At 41.2% G+C, this 19,722-nt stretch overlaps 2 protein-coding genes across 2 annotated transcripts; one reads left to right on the top strand and one right to left on the bottom strand.

Annotated features, from left to right (window-relative positions):
- Nucleotides 1-3,929: 3,929 nt before the first annotated feature.
- chek1 (checkpoint kinase 1) lies at nt 3,930-8,720 on the top strand. The gene is made up of 14 exons (XM_080041342.1): nt 3,930-4,016; nt 4,248-4,313; nt 4,577-4,691; nt 5,222-5,330; nt 5,629-5,693; nt 5,775-5,844; nt 5,939-6,127; nt 6,383-6,487; nt 6,582-6,665; nt 6,751-6,829; nt 6,941-7,109; nt 7,298-7,429; nt 7,543-7,644; nt 8,331-8,720. The coding sequence occupies exons 2-14, from the start codon at nt 4,249-4,251 to the stop codon at nt 8,412-8,414; spliced, it is 1,368 nt and encodes a 455-aa protein (XP_079897468.1). The 5' UTR covers nt 3,930-4,016; nt 4,248; the 3' UTR covers nt 8,415-8,720.
- A 1,158-nt stretch (nt 8,721-9,878) lies between these two features.
- vsig10l2 (V-set and immunoglobulin domain containing 10 like 2) lies at nt 9,879-18,671 on the bottom strand (the record flags this gene model as incomplete). The annotated part of the gene is made up of 12 exons (XM_080041334.1): nt 9,879-10,033; nt 10,145-10,245; nt 10,358-10,382; nt 10,479-10,601; nt 11,556-11,912; nt 12,285-12,575; nt 12,661-12,918; nt 13,412-13,699; nt 15,119-15,394; nt 16,396-16,671; nt 17,343-17,696; nt 18,602-18,671. The coding sequence occupies 12 exons, from the start codon at nt 18,669-18,671 to the stop codon at nt 9,879-9,881; spliced, it is 2,574 nt and encodes an 857-aa protein (XP_079897460.1).
- Between the last annotated feature and the right edge of the window lie 1,051 nt (nt 18,672-19,722).

The following is a 19,722-nucleotide window of genomic DNA, read 5'->3' as shown; positions in this document are numbered from 1 at the left end:
TTCTGTTTCAGAAACATCTAAACATTGACAAGTTTATAATGTCTATTAAAAACTCAGATTAATTTATACTGTAGACTAAGCATTAATACATAAGAAAATACAGAAAGATGTTATACATTTGGCAAGTCACATGTTTGTTTGTTTTTTAAATCTTAAAATGAAAAGCTACTCACCCATGCAGAAGAGACATGAAAGAGCAGCGAGCCAACTCCGGCGGTCAGAAAGTCCCATGTTCAACCTGTAACTGGTGGCAAATGTACAAATGAGAGGACTCTGTGGGAGCTGTAGATTTATTTAAAAGTGGACAGTGATACCCAGAAAGAGGGGAATGGATTGACACAGACCGTCCTGTAACTTATTAACCTCATGACAAATAAAAGGAGATCAATAGCCAGTGTCACAGGAAACATCCAAACAATTTACCACCAATGCTCTACCATTATATTAAAGCCTCACACAGGAGATGTGTTAAAATGTAGAAATGAGCTCTCTCTTTATTAACAGTTAATTACTTGCTAGATTCTCTCACTGATAGGACAATTCAAATATCAAAAAAATTAAATGTGGGTTACAACTCCCAAACTTGGACCTTTATCTTAAAAGACAATTACATTAATGTGGTACAGTTCAGATGACCCCATCAATTTCAACTGTTTGAGTGGATCAATGATGGCTTTTTGTCTTCAACCTTACGTATGCCACAGCTTCTACTTAATAAATGTTTTCCTGAATTTCCGGGACTATTCCAAAATGTGCACACATGGTCACATATTGCATTAAAAAAACAAGGTAATTGTGTAAACAAGACACAGGGCAAACATTTGCTTCATCATTTCCCAAAAACCTGCTGGCACTGTTGAACCTTGCTTATTGACATGTTGATTTAGTTCATCAAATGAACACTGAGTCATGTCAGACTTTAGCTCTTTCAGTTTGTTTGACGGTTTGACTCCCTCAAACTGATTTGCAAGTATTTTATATAACCCATTGAAGATGTGAAAGCCTCAATGTGAAAAACACTGTGAGGAGTTACTCAGGGAAAGATAACATTAAAAAGTCAGCTGTTCTTTGTACCTGTTTTCTATCATTTTCAGATTGTGTCTCTTTTTGTGGTCAATGATGTCTGTTTGTGGTAGTTTTTTGTCTCTTTGAAAAAACGTTGTGTATTTTTCAGCTGATTTCTCCATTTCATGATTAATTCCCCTCTGTTTGTGGTTGTTTTTGTCATTTTGAACCTTCCTGGCCTTCTGCATTTTCAACTACAGGCTTACTTCCTCCTCTTCATACTTTTAAGTCATCTGAATAGTTTCTTGAAAAAAAACTTCCTTCAGTTTTTCCAAACCAAATGCAACTAAAACCTTCACAGTAGTGTTGTGGTGTTTCCTTGAATACATTTTGGGAACTCTCCAGTTTGATTTGTCTTTTAGCATTCAGTTTGTGGAGTACAACATAAAATAACACATATTGTATTGTATTGTATTGTATTGTATTTCATCTAGGACATTTTTCACTTTGAGCAATTGCATTTCGCTACCCCTCAAAGTGTAAATTTAACAGTCCACAAAATATAATAGGTTAATTTGTTTACAGAACACATTTCTGCTTTCATGCACAAACAGTGGACCGAAATTGCCTCTCCTCTAGCACCACCCTTTGGACAAACCATCTTCTCAGCTTCAGACCATTTGTGATACAGTATTTTTGTGGCATGGAGGTTCTCAATGATTTATAACATATTATAACTAGGTCTATATACCATTAAGAAAATAGTTTAAGGTTTGTTATTTTCTGAATATTTGTCATTATTGCAAGATGGTGCATTTTAAACCATGTATTAAATATCAATGCATTTATAGGCTAGACTGTGATAGTCTTTTAAACTTTTGAATAAGGGCCAACTAATGTGGGTACTTTCTTACCAACATTTTAATAATATGATAATTTAAAAATATATATTTAAATATAGGTAGGCTATTCATCAACTGATAACTGATGATTTGATTGGATTTGTAATCAAGTACTATTTACGACAATGATCTCTGATCTCCTCCTTCCACCATGGACTCCATAGACCAGGGGTGTCAAACATACGGCCCGCGGGCCGGATCCGGCCCGCGAGATGATTTGATCAGGCCCGCGACCTGTAGAGCATAAATTTCTGAGTATGTCAAAAAAAAAAGTAAGTCTCTAGCCCATTCCTGTGAGGAGTTATGAATTTTTAAAGAAATAACCGAAATGCTCACTCCTGCCGCTAGGGGGCAGCCTAAATAAAAAAAGCACATTTTAGCAACGTGGGAAATGGTAAATGGCAATCCTGCTTCACCGCTATTAATGTTTCCTACAGTGCTTTATGGCAAAGTAAAAACCAAAAAAAAAAAAACATTTTTATTTTTAGTACATTTATTTTATTACTTTTTTATAAAAATAAAACTATTTTTATTTTTAGTGCTGAACAATTAATGTACTAGCAAGCGTGGTGTGTCTGCGGCTCTGTGTGCGCAAAACGAGCAGGAGCATGCTAGTGTAGGCCTACAAGATTTATTTCCTAATTTTCAATGCTGCTTTATTTTTATGTTTTAAATTGGGAAAAACGAATTCCAAAACAACCAATAACCTCTGTATTTAAAAATAAATCAAAACAGTAGAAGTTGCACTTTTATTTAATTGTATTTTGTCTGCATGTTTGCACAAAATGTGTCCCTGTACATATAGTAAACAAAATTGGACAACTGTAAGGTCAGTGCCTGTTGTATTTGTGTATTCAAATAAACAGTTGTTTATTTCATTAGTGCACATTGGCATCTTTGAGCAAAATACCCCCAAAATTTTTGCTGCGGCGCTACGCGCCGCACCTCCTATTCCCATGGCCAGCAGCAACCTTTACTAAGACATTTCCTGGGGGGTACAGAGATCCCTTGTGATCCGTGATAATGTAGGTTACAAATGTAGGCTGAGTGATAAAGCATATTACTGAAAAACAAAGTTAGGGATTTGGAGTTATTTTGCCATTATTTTACTAGTCCGGCCCACCTGAGATCAGAGAGGCTGTATGTGGCCCTCGAACCAAAATGAGTTTGACACATGGACATATAAAGAAATGGACACCGTATTGAAACATGGCGCCCATTCATTCCTATGAAGCTGCTCATTGGCGCAGAGAAGCAACAAGGAAGCTGCCATACTGCTTTCATGTGAGCCTGGCACACCCCTAAAGCATGACGCGCAGGGTACGTTTCATTCTCGAGCAGTGTAACGTTATAATATGTCCGTGCATTAAGCTAAGCGGGACGGGCACAGTTGCATTGTTTATCGACCATGGAAGTATAAATTACTAATCCCCGATGATTCTCTGTATGTAATCTTTAAATTACACCCCGTCGTTGTAAAGTAATTTAGTGATACACGAAGATTCCTTCCGCCATCGGAGGCCGGGCCGGCCGAAGCAACGGTTGTTTCACTACGGCTCCTTTTAGCGGCTACACGCCTAACGGCTAAAACTGAAAATAAAACGGCTATAAAACGCTTTCGGTGGCGTTTTGAAAAGCGAAAACTTTCATCCTATTAGTACATGGTCTAAAGAAAAGCATGAGCCTTTGATTGATATCCATAAAAATTTAGCGGAGATACATTCTTGTTTGACGAAATTGTATTGGGAATGAATGGGGCTGAGCTCATGTGATCGCCATTTTGATTTACGGACCCGTCCCAGACAGTCTAATGCGTGTTATACCAGGCGTGGCCACCTGTCCATGCTGGCTGCTCGGAAAAGGCACAATCCTGGGGGCCTGGTTTGACACCCCTGCCATAGACAGTAAAAAAAAAAAAAAAACATTATTCATACTCTAGATGGCGGTAAAACACACGAAGAAGAAAGAAAAACTGAAGCGGAAATGACGACCACGGCGGAAGTAATCGCCTATGGTAAAGACAACAACGCGCCAAATTGCAAATTTGTGGAAACGTTTGTCTAATCTTTACAGAAACGTTGTAAAAGCAGGGGAAGTAAGTCCGTGCAGGTAAATTGGTTGTTTAGCTACATGGCATTTAACAGTGGTGTTTCTTCCTTCAATACTGCAGAATAGCGTATGCCAACAGTTTGACGGATACAATGTTGAATAATGAGACTGTATTGGAGTGACAGTATCTGCTTTATGTAAAATAACAGATTGTCTGGAAATTGCATGTGTGTGTGTTTTTTTTTCTACGACAGCCTGACTGGGATCGTGTTATTTTGTTTGTGCTTCTAGCATGGCTGTGCCGTTTGTGCAAGACTGGGACCTTGTTCAGACCCTGGGAGAAGGAGCCTACGGAGAGTATGAATCCTCCAGTAACATTTTGTAAATTATATTAGTGCTTCTGCGGGAGCTCCCTTTAGCTGCATTTTTTTTCGAACACAACCTATTTTATGTATCTGAATGAGTAAAACCAATGTCATGTTCGTACACACATTGTGCAGACCTTTCTTTCAGTCAGGAACCTCTGTATATTGTAGCAATAAAACATGATGCAGTGTTGAAGTCTCAAATGCCATAAACATTTGGTGACTCTTGTGTTTTTACTTCTTGTCCGGTTGCAGAGTGCGGCTGCTGGTGAACAGACAGACTGAGGAGGCGGTGGCAGTGAAGGTGATCGACACTTCCCAGGCTAAAGAGTGTGCTGAAAATGTTAAGAAGGAGGTGTGCGTGCATAAGGTTGGTCAGTTAAAGTGCGGACGGACAAAAGGGGTCCCTGGGTGACTTGAAAAAGCTGTCTAGCTTACTAACATATAGTCCTCTATTAATTTACTGATTTAATAAGAATTTCCTCAATAGGGTGCTCTATTTAAGTTAAAAAATCGTCAACATGTCCCCAACAAAAAATAAATGTAAAACTGTTTTTAACCAGAAATTGGGATAATATCTTGAAATGCAATTATTTTGCCAAGAATAATGTGACATGCAATTTCCATAGGCCTATTTTGACATGTCTAGGCGCTTGTATTGTTAATAAATGTGAGTTGTGAATTGTTATATTTGTCCATTTAGTTGTCTCAAATATCATGCATGTATTTGGATGTTGGATGTATGTTTAGTTCAGCCGTAGCCACGAAAAACTCATTAATAAAGACTTGAACCACTGTTCTGATAACCAAATGACTAATGGGTAAATGTATTTGAATGATTTTCGACTGTTATCAAACAACATATGTACACTGAGCAACATTCGCTCTGCTGTTTGGTAGATGCTCAACCACCACAACATCGTACGTTTTTTCGGCCATCGGAAGGAAGGTCACACTATGTACCTGTTCCTGGAGTACTGCACCGGAGGAGAGCTGTTCGACCGAATCGGTGAGGGGAAAAAAAACTAAACAAATAAGTAAATAAATTATACATATAATTTCATTATAGAAGTCATAATTAAATCAAAAAGTCCTCCCCTGCCCAAGAGGATTTTTATTTTTATTATGAACATAGTTTTAATTAAAATGTATTTGCATAGTTCAGCTTGCAAACTTCGATACAATCCTGGCTGTGGAGGACACAAATGTTTGATAGCCGGTATTTAATTACATTTCTAGAAATTATGTTTATTTGGAGCTTTTTTTTCCCTTGGTTAGTTAAAATGTTCTCTCACTTTTATTTTTAGAGCCTGACGTGGGGATGGCAGAGAGAGACGCTCATAGATTTTTCCAGCAGCTGATAGCGGCCGTGGTGAGTGGGGCACATCTTTGTGTCCCTGTTTCCTTCTGACCTGTTTCTGCTGTTATTAAACTGTCTGTTTCGCTTCTGCAGGAATACCTCCACAGTGTCGGCATCACCCACAGAGACATAAAGCCAGAGAACATTTTGCTGGATGACAAAGGTGAGGAAAAGCAATGTGTATCAAGCTGTTTGAGCAATAGCATGGGTGTGATCTGATTATAACCATCTTTATTTTTGTTTTGTTTACCTTTTAGATAACCTGAAGCTGACAGATTTTGGCTTGGCCACCATGTTTCGCTTCAAAGGACGAGAGCGCCCGCTGAGTCGACTCTGCGGAACGCTTCCTTATGTGGCCCCGGAGCTTCTCAGCCAAACAGAGTACAAAGCTCAGCCGGCGGATATCTGGGCCTGTGGGATAGTCCTTACTGCCATGCTGGCTGGAGGTAAGAGCACAACAGGGAGTGAACAGCATAACTGTAGCCCAGAACGAAGCTTGTTTTTGGGTTGCAAGAGTCACAGACTCACCGTATCATTGCAGATATTTGATTGACTGTAGATCCAGTGTTTGTTTTTCATAATAAATGTATGACATTCTCCACAACATATCATTCTTATCTTTTAAGTATTGAATCAGCTAGCATAGTCATGTGTGGGAAACCTTATGTCAGTTTATGTCATTTGTGTTGCCTTTTTTGCAGAGTTGCCGTGGGACCAGCCCAGTGAGAGCTGTCAGGAGTATTCAGATTGGCTTCAAAAGAAAACATACCTACCTCCTTGGAAGAAAATACAACCAATACCTCTTAGTAAGTCCCAGATGATACAGTATATGTTAAAACACTCTATTTTCTGAATAGTCTCGGATCTTTTATTTAATCAACATTCTATTTTTCTTTTCAGGTTTGTTGTCCAAATTAATGCTGGCCAATCCAGTCACACGTATCACTATCGCAGATATACAGAAAGACCGCTGGTTTACTCAAGGCATGTCTCAATATCAGTACAATAGAATCAACTGTACTTTTAAGTTTAATGTGCACAGGACTTATGTCTGTCTGTATTTCTGCAGGTGTAAAGCAACCTCCTCTGGCATCAGGAGGAAACAAACTATTTCGATCAGATGTGGGACCTCTGTCCCGGGCCAACAGGTCTGCGCTTTGGGTCTTCCTTATTTTGAACTCAAAGGCTTATTTATTTTATGTTTTTCTGATCTTATTGTTTTTGCCTGTTCTCTTAACGCCACTGTCCTCCCTCCGCAGTGATGACAGGATGCAGTTTTCCAGCTCTCAGCCTGATTTTGCTGCAAGTGGATGGGAAGCCATGTTGGTAATCGGCCAAACCGAAGGCCAAGTCAGCTTCTCTCAGCCAACCAAGCCGGAACACATGTTGCTGGGCAGTCAGCTCCTGGCCACACCGGGAGCCAGTCAGGTAATTCACACTCTCAGTGCTGCATCAGTTTGACAAAATCTTTATCAAATATGTCTGAAATAAAGGTCTCATTTACAGAAAAAAACATGATTTATTTGAAAAGAAATGACAACTTATGCTTAATGAAATCCTACTGTTGGTGCATTAATGTTGTTTTCACATCCTAACCTCTTACTCTCTGTTTGTAGTCAATGTGGCAGAGATTAGTGCGGAGAATGACACGCTTCTTCACCACTGTGGATGCTGACGCCTCCTTATCTGCCCTAAAAGATGCTTGCGACGGCCTCGCTCTTGGCTTCAAACTTAGCAGTAATAAACAGGTAAATCCGTACTTTGGCTTACTCCCTCAACTGACACATACAACACAAGCCTCATCCTGCTGCTATATGCCATAGCACATTTTACTCTAATGAATCTCTCTCTGCTTTTTTAGGTGACAGTGAGCACACTGGACAAACGCAACAACAAACTCATCTTCAAAGTGCATTTGCTTGAGATGAATCAGAGAGTGTTGCTGGACTTCAGACTGTCCAAGGTGGGTTTTAGCATTTCCTTGTAGTATTTGATACTGAAGTGATTCTAGCATCAATAATCCATTACTAGATTCAAGTTGAGACAGTACAGTAGTGTGGATAGTTACCACTGTCTCTTGAGTCGTGCTACTGCAACACAAACAAGAAAAAAAAACTGTGGTTGTGACACACAATAAAGACTTCATTGTAATGTCTATCGCCATCGAGAATAACCATCCTTAAATCTGCTTAGTAATCCTTCTTTTTACTGTGGAACTTCCCTGAGATAAAAAGCAAACAACAACAAAAACAAGTTGTAGCCAAGTAATTTAGTTTTGAGTAATTTAGTTTTGGTGCCCATAGTAATGGAGTTTGAAAACCCCTCTCTTAAAATCATGTGACATGTTGAAAAAGACTAATTATTCACAAAAGGCAATTTTAGAATTGGCTCAGTATTGATGGCAACCAATACCAATGGACTCCAACTTTTTGACAGCAGAGATATACTTTAACACTTTATTTAGATTTTCCATGCAGTCAATGTAATCAATCATTTTACTCTGTCCATGTGATTGCGTGTTTACATCAATGTTCCTCTGTAAAATGTTAAATTTGAGGATGAAAAGTACCAGAAGTGAAAGACTTTGGTCCAAACCAAGTGAAGACATATAGATTAAAAAACATTGCTGTGCGTCTTGTGTGTTTCCAGGGTGATGGACTGGAGTTCAAACGTCTCTTTGTGAAGATCAAACAGAAGCTTTGTGACATCATCAGCACTCAGAAGATCACATGATCATCCTCTACAAACAAATGCACACTGCTATGGACATTTTAGAGAGCACCTGTATATATTTAGCTGTTCTATTGATATTTTAAATGCATCCTGCTGTTCTCTTCATGTGTGTTTGTATCCTTCCATCCTTGTGAGAACCCATCATGTGTCAAATGTCCGGAAGCGAGAACATTTTGGAAAACATGGGTCAAGTCCTCGCTTTTTTAAGGGGGTTTGTTATTAGGTTTAAGTTTAGTGATGGATTGTGAGGAATGTTAAAAGCACATTAGGAACAAAGGGATAGAAGCATGTGTGTGTTTGTGTCCATGTCCGTCTTCTGCCTTTTGTTATGATTATGTTTGACCGTCTAATGTTTTGAATAAATTATTAAAAGACCAACATTGTATTCTACATTTTCTGCGATAGATGCACATATTGAAGATGACGTAGATTTTGTCAGTATCCATTCTACCCTGTAGGGAGCCACATGAAACTAAAGGTTTTCCTTAAATAAAAAAACACTCCAGTTTGCTTTGAAATACACGTGCATATTATTTAACAGAAATCAACAGATACCTGCTGGGGCTTGTACTATGAAGCAATTTCCACATATCAAGGATATCCTTTCTGTTTGCTGGCTTTATTTGCTGTATAAGGGGTGGTTATCAACTAGTTAAGTCAACCAAGTATTTCTCAATCCAGCTATGAGTGCGTTCACATAAACGGGGGCCGAATGTGAATGTGTGTCTCTGCCTCAACGTTAAGGAATGAGTAGATTACAATTATAATTTTGTATCCCATTAAATTCTTATATTCTGCTTAGATGTATTCTTAGGGTGTGTAAAGCTGTCCATTATGACAACCTGTTCCTCTTAGGTTAAGTAGTAGGCGGCATGCAATACATATGTTTAGTGCATCAAATGTATTCGTCAAACGTCCTCTTTCACAAGAACAGACACACATCCTTTGGTAAGAAACCTGGGTTGGGGCGCCCTTAGCTCAGTTGGTAGGGCGTCCCCTCCATGGGCCTCGGCCAGCAGCGGACCCGGGTTCGATTCCAGCCCGTGGTCGTTCTCTGCATGTCACTCCCCTCTCTGCCCCATTTCAACTCTGTCTCTACACTATCAATAAAGCATAAAAATGCCAAAAAAATATCTTAAAAAAAAATGGGTTGACAAATCGCATTGATAGTCACCAATCGTCATACCAATTATTTCTAATCTGAGTTTTAGGTTTTTGGGGAGCCAGCTAACAAATAAGAAAAAATAGGTTATGCTGACCTTGCTTTGGGATACACCCCTCAGGAGTAAGATATCCGTCCATGATTCAAAATGCTCTATTACAAAGTTTTGTAGCAAAGGATATATGAGGGGAGTTTGTAACTGTTGTTGAGATTTAAGTCACATGCAACAAATGCTGTTATGGTTATGTCGTCTACAAAAAAACACTTCCAGGTCAATTTAAAACTGAATGACTGATAAATGACTATGAGCCTGTAGCCTTGACTGTGATGGTGACACTGACAGGCTCTTCTAGGGGTGGGGTAGCTGGGCTGGCTGGGCTTGCTGGGCTTGCTGGGGTGGCACTCAGGGGTGAAATGGTGAGGGGTGAAGATGCCCGCGGTAAAGCCACAGATGGACCTGGAAAAGATCAGTGGCAAGGTTAAAGATTTCAAATATTGATGCCCAAATGAAAGTGAGAATGACATATTTAGTCGATCTTTAGTTTTGCATGAATATGTGTCATCTTGCCTGGACTGGATAATCCACCAATCTGCTCTGTTCCCCCCACTGATCTGCCTTCCACTTCATCCTCTGGGAAGTTAATGTTTTCCCTTGACTGGCTGTGCTGCCTGGACACACCAGAAGAAGAGACAGGTTTAATGGCACATCTGTACACAGAATTGGCTGTCAACATTACAAACTGTAAATTATATGTAGACAGACAGTAATAAAGATACTCACGAACCAAACAGCATATCATGTAGTCCTGAGGGAAAATAGGCAGAACATAAATGCAACATAAAAGGAAAGGGGCTTTAACATTCAAGTCATCAGGATGTTAGTGCTTGCGAGTGGGACTCACGAGGATTGTTGTTGCGGTTGCGGATAATGAACACGAGCAGCAGCACCGTTAAGATGGCCGCAAAGAGCATCCCGCCTATAGCCGATCCAATCACTGCGGGGTATATATTGTTGCGTGGTTCCGCTGCAACACATCACAGTTACACATTGCAAAACAGTGCACCTCTGACAAAACAGACAATTGCTGCATTTGATAAGTGTCTCGCATTGTTTTTTCATCATGTTTCTCCTCCCTTTAGTGGTTCTCAACCCAAATCAGTGTTATTCTTGTACTGTGAAATTAACCAAAGGCATGATTGTTTGGGCATGTTAGCTTCACTGTGAAAGCCCAAATACAAGAATTATGAGGAAGTGTTGTCAAGTTTGGTTGACAAAATAAGTTCAAGAAAGACAGTGCAACGTTTGAAGAAGGTTACACAATCTTCTTAATATGAACACTTGTGGTTCTGCTACACTCTGTGGCCGCTTAAAAGTAACAGGCTTCCTTTAAAGGTAACCATGTTGAGCTTAGTAGGCTTTAGGTGTGGGTTAACTGATGCGTTGACATTTCAGAGGTTGAGAACCACTTGCCTTTCCTACCTTAACACTTGACTTACAAGCCTTCCTGTACCCTAGACAATTACTTGTATCCTACTATATCCTTCATTGTACAAATCACACAAAAAAACGTTATAAGAAGCACACAGGGCTAGTTAGAGTTAAGGCGAAGAAAGGGTAAAGAAGGAGGTAAAGAGGAAGTGATTGGAAGGTGTGAAGCAATGAAGTGTATGTAATTGTTTGCCTGTGTTTTTAGTCTGTGTATGTGTCTTTCACCTAAGTGGATAACCAAAAAAAAAAGAATAACAAAATGTTAGACAGTCATCAAAGTCATCAAAGCAGTAATCACAGCAAGACATGGGTATCGTGTTTGAATAAGAACCTGTCGTCTTCTAATATTTCACATTTTTCATTTGACCTGCCTTTACCCATTTTTTTTTTAAATCGTGTTTGTTAAGACATCACTCACTCAAGCCCCCGGTCTTTGCTTTATATACATAAAATATGACCACACTTTTCCCACTCTGATCACTTACTATACCTGGAGTCTTTGCTGAAGAAGCGTGTCCGATGGTGCGGTGGTTGAGAGGTGTGATGCGGAACAGGTAGGTAACAGTCGGTGTCAGCCTCACGACAGTGTGACTCCTGGCTTCTGGGTCCTGGATGATGTTGGGGTACCAGACCGGTGGACCGATCCTCTCCTCCGTCTCCTCCTTTGGATCGGGCCTGCTGCCGTCTCTCCTTCCTGGTCTCTCTGACACCCATCTGTGCTCCAGGATGAAACCTGTCCAGCCCTGTTCTTCTTCTGTCTCTAGCAGCCACTCCAGCTCCACCTCATTACGTTGTCGGCTGTTGTACATCACACTGACCAGGGTCGCATTGGGTGGCATGGGGTGCCCTGACAAAGAGACCAATCACAATCAAAAGGGAAAGATGCACTTCAGTCAGCCGGTTGGTTTGACGGCCGGTTTCAGCTCGTTAACACATACACACTTGATATGGTGAGCATGGTACACATTATACTTTCTAAACATCAACATATTCTGATTATGACAAGCCACAATGTGATGTGCTGATGTTAGCATTCGCTTACATAGCTGTAGTAGACTCATACCCCTATTGGGAAAATATCTAGTTCAATTTGTTGTTGAGAGTTAAATTTGAATATTGATATACTATTGATTGATTGACTCTCATGTTCGCTGTTTTCCCAGGTTGAAGTGTTCATGACAGATAAAGTTCAAAAGACAAAAACAAAACGATTTCTTACTCTTGACCACTAGAGTGACATTCAGTTCACTTCCTCCCACTGCGTTGGAAGTGGAACACCTGTATTCGCCGCTGTCTTGATTCTCGTGCGTGTCTCTCACAGTCAGATTTGCCCATGCAGATGTTCGCAGCAGCCTGTACTTCGAGCCGTCTCCGACGCCCGCACCCTGATTGTTAAACCAGGTGATTTCACTGGCGGGAAGGTAGTTGGCTCTCAGGTTGCAGGTGAGCTGGACATCACTCCCCTCGTATACAGACACAACTCTGCGCTGTGTCAGCAATACAGGGGCCTCTGCAGGTGACAATGTATGAATTAATAACATAACTCATCATACCTGCTGTTTGCTGTAACGTGTGGCTATAAAATGTGCTCTGACCCAGTGTTAGCCTGCAGGTCCTGGATTGTGCCAGAAGTGGATGCTTAGCGTGGCAGGTGTAGGGTAACCCGTTGCGGGCTGTGCCGTAGCGGAGGATCAGGATGTTGGAGTTTTCTTCCCCTCCTCGGCCATGGCCACCCGGGCCCTCCCACCACACCAAGGCTTTAGGGGCCCCTCCATCCCAGGAGCAGGACAGCATCAGATACTGTTTGTTCACAGTCACATAGGCAAAACAAACTGGCTCTGCAGGGGGGATGTCTGGTGGAGGAGAGGAGGTGTCAGAAGTCAGATGTTTGTTAGCTTCTTATGCCTCCGCGCCATATCATGAACGCTTTGAGGGATTTTTTTTTCAAACTTTGCCTAATGTCCACTCTCATTCAAGGATGGAATAATTCCATTTTGGAGGTCAAAGGTCAAGGTCACTGCAACCTCATACCTCATGAGCACAATATCTCAAAAAAGGAATTGAGGGATTTTTGTCGCATTTGGCTTAAACTTATACTTTGATTAGATGATAAACTGATGACATTTTGGAGGTCAAAGTCCCTGTAATATCATGTGTTGTAAGTCGACTGACTCAAAGCTGAACTGAACACATTTTGGAGGTCAGAAGTCAATATAGAACAAGATCACTGAGACCTCACAATATGTAAGGTCTCAGTGAATTGGGGCTTTTTAGGATCTTGGATTTGCCTACCACGACTATGCATTCACCGTTCGGACGGGGGGCATTTCTAGTTCTGCTTCTTACATGTGCGTGTGAGGCACTCCTTTGTTTGTCTGAGTGCCAAGTGGGATCCCATGCATGTGAACAAGCTGTTGTTGGAAACCAGGCCTGCAGACGTCAGCAAGATGGCAGTGTTGGTTGGCAGATTTGTCTGCTGCTCTGTGTCAGCCGCGTCTTGCCCCACTGGTGTCCGGTCTTTGGTCCAGTGGAGGGAGGGGGAGGGGAAGCCACCGGGCCAGGAGCACAGCAGTCTCAGAGAGGTGTGATTCAGCGCCGGCTCCACAGAACAGGAAGGGGAGCCGTCAGGGGGGTCTGTGGGGATAAGACACAGAGTAACGAGGAAGTGACGTGCAAAGTGGGCTTAAGATGGGTTCACAGGGGTAAGGGAAATAACCTGTAGGCCTACAGCATTCAGGATGTCTGGGTATGAATCCTTCTCAACAAAATTACAGAAGAAGGAATGTGCTTTATGAGCGGGGTCACAAATAGCCTAATCAGAGACTTTGCTGAGTCTCAGAGCCACATCTCTGCAAATCTGTTGTGGGCTTTTACCAAAGCCCCCTGCTTTTCCCCAATAGATAATTGTAATCACAAATAAACAGTACTTGCCGGGTCGTCATGGTTATTACCTGTAAACCAGGGGTTTTCCTTTTATCTAAAATTGTGTAGTTTTCAATATCGATTTTCTTTGGAGCCTTAAATTTCTCTAAAATTTAAAGATGGCGCTGTCCATGTTTAGAGTTAAAACTTCAGGTCTGTATTGACAGCGGCATCTTTGATTTGAGAGGAATTTCAGGCTCTTGCAGACAAAAAAAACTTTCTACATTGAAAACTACGCATAACTAATGTATAATAATAACGGATTTAAAGATAACAACCTTAGCGACCTGGCAAGTACTGATTTGTTTGTAATAACTACACGTAGGGAAGAACAGGGACCTTTAGTAAAAGTCCACGACAGTTTTGAGGAGGTGAAGCTGATGAAGTCAGGTCACAAAAGGCAAAGTCATTACAAAGCTTGTCTTATGTCATGCGAAAGAAGTGTATTAAAAAAAGGGAGCACGCTGTAACTCTCTATGGTGATGTATTGTTTCAAATCAGACACATGGTCTGAGTGACTAGCAGGAATGCATTAACTCAGCAAAAGCAAACAGGGAAGGAGAATGACAAGCACCGGCCTTCTAGCCAACCAACACTTGTCATGGCTGTGAGAACACAGCGAGGTACCTGCCAGAGAGTCCCATCAACTTCCCAGACGGCCCGAACAGGAGAATAGGTCTGCAGCACTCCCACACTCTGTGGTGTATATGTGTGAAGGTGTTTGAGTGTTTGTGTGCATGTGCATTTACATGCTTTTGGGTCATTTTGAAGGCTTTGTGAGTATGAGGAGTTTGAAACATGAGAGGTGATGTACTGAATGGAGGAGACATTTTTAAAACAGGTGAAGCGAAGGAGGATTTTTGCGTAACACTGAAAGAAGGAAAGCATTTAGTTAGGAGATTCCTTTTTTACAAAGATGAAACATCAAAGGTGATCAGTAAGATCCTGGATTAGTGTTCTCCGAGGCTTGTGCTTTAGTATCAAATCTGAACGATTTAATTACATCTCAGTGTTTTACACATGCACCATTTGCAGCAGCAAGACAGAGGAACACAGGTTAGGACCGAGAACAGAGGTTGACAGAGGAGTGGGGGGGAACGGGGGACCGGCACGGTCCAAGGTCAAACTCACAGTAGACCGTCAGGCTGATGGTTTTTCTGGAGCGGGTGTTCAGGTAGGTGTTCTGTGCCAAACAGGCATATTCCCCAGTGTGCATGCGGAGGATCTTGGTGATGGTGAACTGCGGCCCAGTGTAGACCTGGGAGTTGTTGTAGAACCAGACGTACTGACTGACCGGGTTGGACTGGGCTTGACACAGTAAAGAAACCGTCTCTCTCTCCAGCGCTGAATATCCCCGCTCTGTTATACTGTACGGAGTCACGTCTATTTGAGGAAGGTCAGGGCCATCTGAGGAGAAAATACATCAAAACACTACACCTGAGCGACCTCATGTTTGTCTGCTACATTTTTACACACATTTCTCTCTATCATGTATATTGTCTTGTAGTATCTTCATCTATTTACTGTATGCATTGTGCTTCCAGACAGAATAAGTAGCAGAATTCCATCAGAACCATTATGAATAAAAACATTTGAATTACAAGATGAAGAAAGTTGATTAGCTGTTTGATCATTGTCAATAAAAAATGACCAAGTAACATATGCACAGTCCTCAGGCTACATTCAACATTAAGTATTTGAGCATTAACTTTTAATGAATAAAAGCTACTCTATTTGATGCTCATTTAGTTCTGACTACTCAATAATATAGAAAATTGAAGATGTTCAGTAGCTATTCATTACAAATCTTTATTTTGTCTTTTGTTGGATTAAACATATTGGAGTTAAAATCTGGGACTGAATACTGTAATCAGCCTACAAAATATGCACCATAGATAACATTTTAACTGTAGGCCTATGGTTACAGGCTTATGTTAACTCTCCAAAGCCTGCTATCTTTTACAGGTGACATGCCCTCTGTGTCTAGCCTGGAAATCCAGACCCATATCTAGAACCCCAGTGCCCTATAGGGCTCTGGCCCGCCCATATCAGAAAGAACGATTTGATTGGTAGCTCAGAATTTCTTGACATACAACAGGCGCAGCAAATTTAATTTGCCAGCACCTAGTGGCAAGTCTGGATTTCCACTCTGTGTCCTCAATCGGGGCTAAAAGCAGTCAGACCTGCACAAGTACAATGTGTTTGAAAGAAAAGCAAAAGCATAAACAATTATTTAACATATTTAATTTGAGGGCCTATATTTTCAACTTTAAATAACTTAGGCAATTGTCTATATAGTTTTAGTAATGAATACTTGCAGTGTCTTAAAAAAGTTTTGCCTTGTCCAAGAAAATATTTCAAGTTAAGAAAATTAATTTCCTTCTCTAAAAGGCCTTAGTCCTACTCACAGATGATATCCAGCCATAAGCGGCTGGAGCTCTCGCTGTTGACGGCATTGCTGGCCTGACAGCGGAACCAGCCGGTGTGGTTTCGGTTTATGTCGGTCACGTTGACAACACTGGTGTTGCCCTGTGCGAAGGTTGTGATGTTGCCGCTGCGGGTTTCATGTTGCCACACATACTGGATTGGCCCGGTCCCGTTGTCCAGACTGCAGCGCATCCACATCGTAGACCCCTCCACTGGAGATGCATCACTCAACACAAGGTAAGGCTTACTGACAGGAACTGTGTCCAAGATAAAGTCACAAATGAAGAACATGAATTCACTCAGCCAGGTGGAGAGCATTGTTCAGCTAATGCACATCACCTAAGCCTATATATCTCGACAGATCATAGGCCTACCTTTTCACCTGTCTGTGAAGGTATGGACGATATGGCCAAACCAAGACGGAAAGTGACCCAAAGTGTTTGTTCAAGACTATTTCAGGCTTTGATTCAATCTTACTCTGCCTTTGACCTATAGGGCTACAGTCTATATGGGTTTGCAGTCAAGCTGGCCATGTTTTATTACAGTCTTGTCGATAAAAACTTTATATATATATTTTGTGTTCAACAATTCAATTACTGAGCTTTGGAAGTGCTGATTGTATTTTCTCATCTTCGGGCAGAGCCACTTTAGCTGTTTCCCCCCTTTTCAAGTAAGTTAGGCTAACTGTCTCCAGGCTGTTGCTTATGCAGAAATGTTGTGAAATTAAATGTCCAAACAATTCCCCACATTTTGAACTATTTCATTCAGAAAACCATTCAGCAACAAGCTGAGCCACAACAGGGCTTGATCTGCTTAGACTCTGTCCATTGGTTGGAAGTGATAGCCTACATATCTCTCAGTAAATGCCCTCCTGGCTACGCCCCTGCTCAAAAGTAAGTGTGTGGGAGTGCAGGTACTATAGTCGTACCTCGGACAGTGAGGTGCACATAGTAGTAGTGCACTCTGGGCTCCCGCTCTATATCATAGAAGGCTTGGCAGGTGAACAGGCCGTGCGCAGCCAGAGGCAGTTTCTCGATGCTCACAGCTGCACTGTTTGAGATGATGGTCAGCCGTCCCAGGGTCTCTGCCAGCTTCTGGATCCTCTGTCCTTTCCCCAGATCATACACCACAGCTTTTATGGCTTCAGTTCCGGGCTTGGTGAAGCTCCATAGGTACATGTCAGGTAAGGTGTTGCCGCACTCCAGGATCACCGCTTTTCCCACCACTCCATACACCCTGGTGTCCTGGTACACAACCTCCCAGTTGGGATTGACCTCTACCGCTGGAGGAGGGAGAGGATACACATGGCATGCACACAGTTGCGTGTGTGAGGGAAAAGGAGATGATGGTGTCGCGTGCCCTACCAGCGTTCAGTTACAGGATTGATTACACTGTAGGTTTCAGACACTCTGTCATAGTTTTATAAGGAAATCCTGAGCAAATGACAAGATTAGTCTAATTGTTTTTCCAGCAACATTAAATTCATTTAAAAATCCCGTTGGCGATATGGTTCAAATAGATGTCATAATAGAAGTATAAATATTTCACAATCGATATCTTAGCATGACAAAAGGCCAAATACATACAAATAATTGACTTCCAGTACATTGAACATTGTTGTAATGCTGTAATGCTTTACATCACACAAAAATCCAAACATGTGTGCGCAAAAACTTAATTTTGATCCAGTTTTTATTTACATTTCCTTAGAATAAGACCCAGACTGATAAATTGATAAAGCCGAAATATGCGTGAAATATTTACATTCAGCAGATAAACTGTTATGGTTCAATTTATGTAATGAAATCATAGTTCAGAAATGCCAGATACGTAGGACGGTATGGTCTTTCCACCGAAGAAGATCTTAAATCGCAGTTCCAAATGTAAGTGGTAGTTTACTTTTTTCTTTTGAAGGCCAATGATATAGGCCTATTGTTATGAAACTATATCATATTGAATGTCTGTCTGGGTGTCTATGCTATACTTCAAATTGCATCTTATTCTATATCTTCAATTGCAATAGATTCTACTGAAAGACCATCAATGATAAATATTTTTGTTTGCCCTTTTATGTTTTCTTTATTTGTCTCAATATATTCATCAAACATTCATATCATGTGGTATGGAAAACAAGTTTTTAACTGCAAATGAGATGAGTGTTAATGAATCAGAAGGTATTGGACTTACCATGTGTTGTGGGGGTGACGAGACTCGTAGTTAGAAACAGAAAGGCCAGCCCTAGCAGTTGGGCCACCATGTTATCATGATGATCCTGAGTCCAACAACCTCTTTATTTAAAAAAAAAAATGTAGGAGAGATGAAAAGGTAAAGCTTTGGACCACTGACCTCCGCTTCCTTCAGATGTCTGAGGGCGCGTCTTTGGAGTTTCTTGGAGATTCCAGTTGCAGGCACTGACTTCATTAGACTGAGAGGACGAAGAAAAAGGAGGGTCACTAAACTGATTTGGGCTCAATTATTCATGTGTTTTTCCTTTCTCTCTGTCCCTCTATCCCTCTTTCTAGTGTGGGGTTAGAATAACACAGTGATACCAAGCTCATCTATTATACAAGACTGAGTCATGGGTGGACAGGTAAGCCTTCAACACACGCACACACACACACACACACATACACACACACACACACACAGACACACACACACACACACACACACACACACACACACACACACACACACACACACACACACACACACACACACACACACACAGAGTAACAATAAATAATAGCTGATTTACCATGTGTCACCATGAACATTCCTCCACACAGGCCTTCCATGTAAACTTACACTAAATATCTTCTACTTCAGCAGTCGATAGAGAAAACATGAAGAATCTTGCAAAAGTTTTTCTTCAGTCTTTTTCTTGTTCAATATGTGTTGTTGTGACACTGATAGATGCTTCATGCGGATAGAAACAGTTGTTTTTCCAGCCAGGCTTGCAGTGGATGCACACAAAGAGGAGGGATAAGAAATCAAGGATTGTAATATGGTTTGGTATCTCCTTCAGATTTTCTCTGCCCTTTGTGTGTTTCAGTGCAAGCTAAAACGATCCAGAAGAGTTTTGAGTTCAGCAAAAGCAAAAGCAAAAGCGTTATATTTCCCCATGGTACTACTGAATGGGTGAGTTGTGAAATGAATGGCCACATATTTTAATATCAGAGGTCCCGTGAGGACCCGCGTTCACAGTAAACTCTACTGATTGGATTAGGATTAAAATATATCTCGAAATGGGGCATCTCGCAGCGGTGGCTTGTTTTTTAGTCACAAACTCGACACTCTACAAGCCG

The sequence above is a fragment of the Ammodytes marinus genome (assembly GCF_949987685.1).
Source record: "Ammodytes marinus genome assembly, chromosome: 14".
NCBI lineage: Eukaryota > Metazoa > Chordata > Actinopteri > Uranoscopiformes > Ammodytidae > Ammodytes > Ammodytes marinus.
This window is presented reverse-complemented; position numbering and strand designations above follow the sequence as displayed.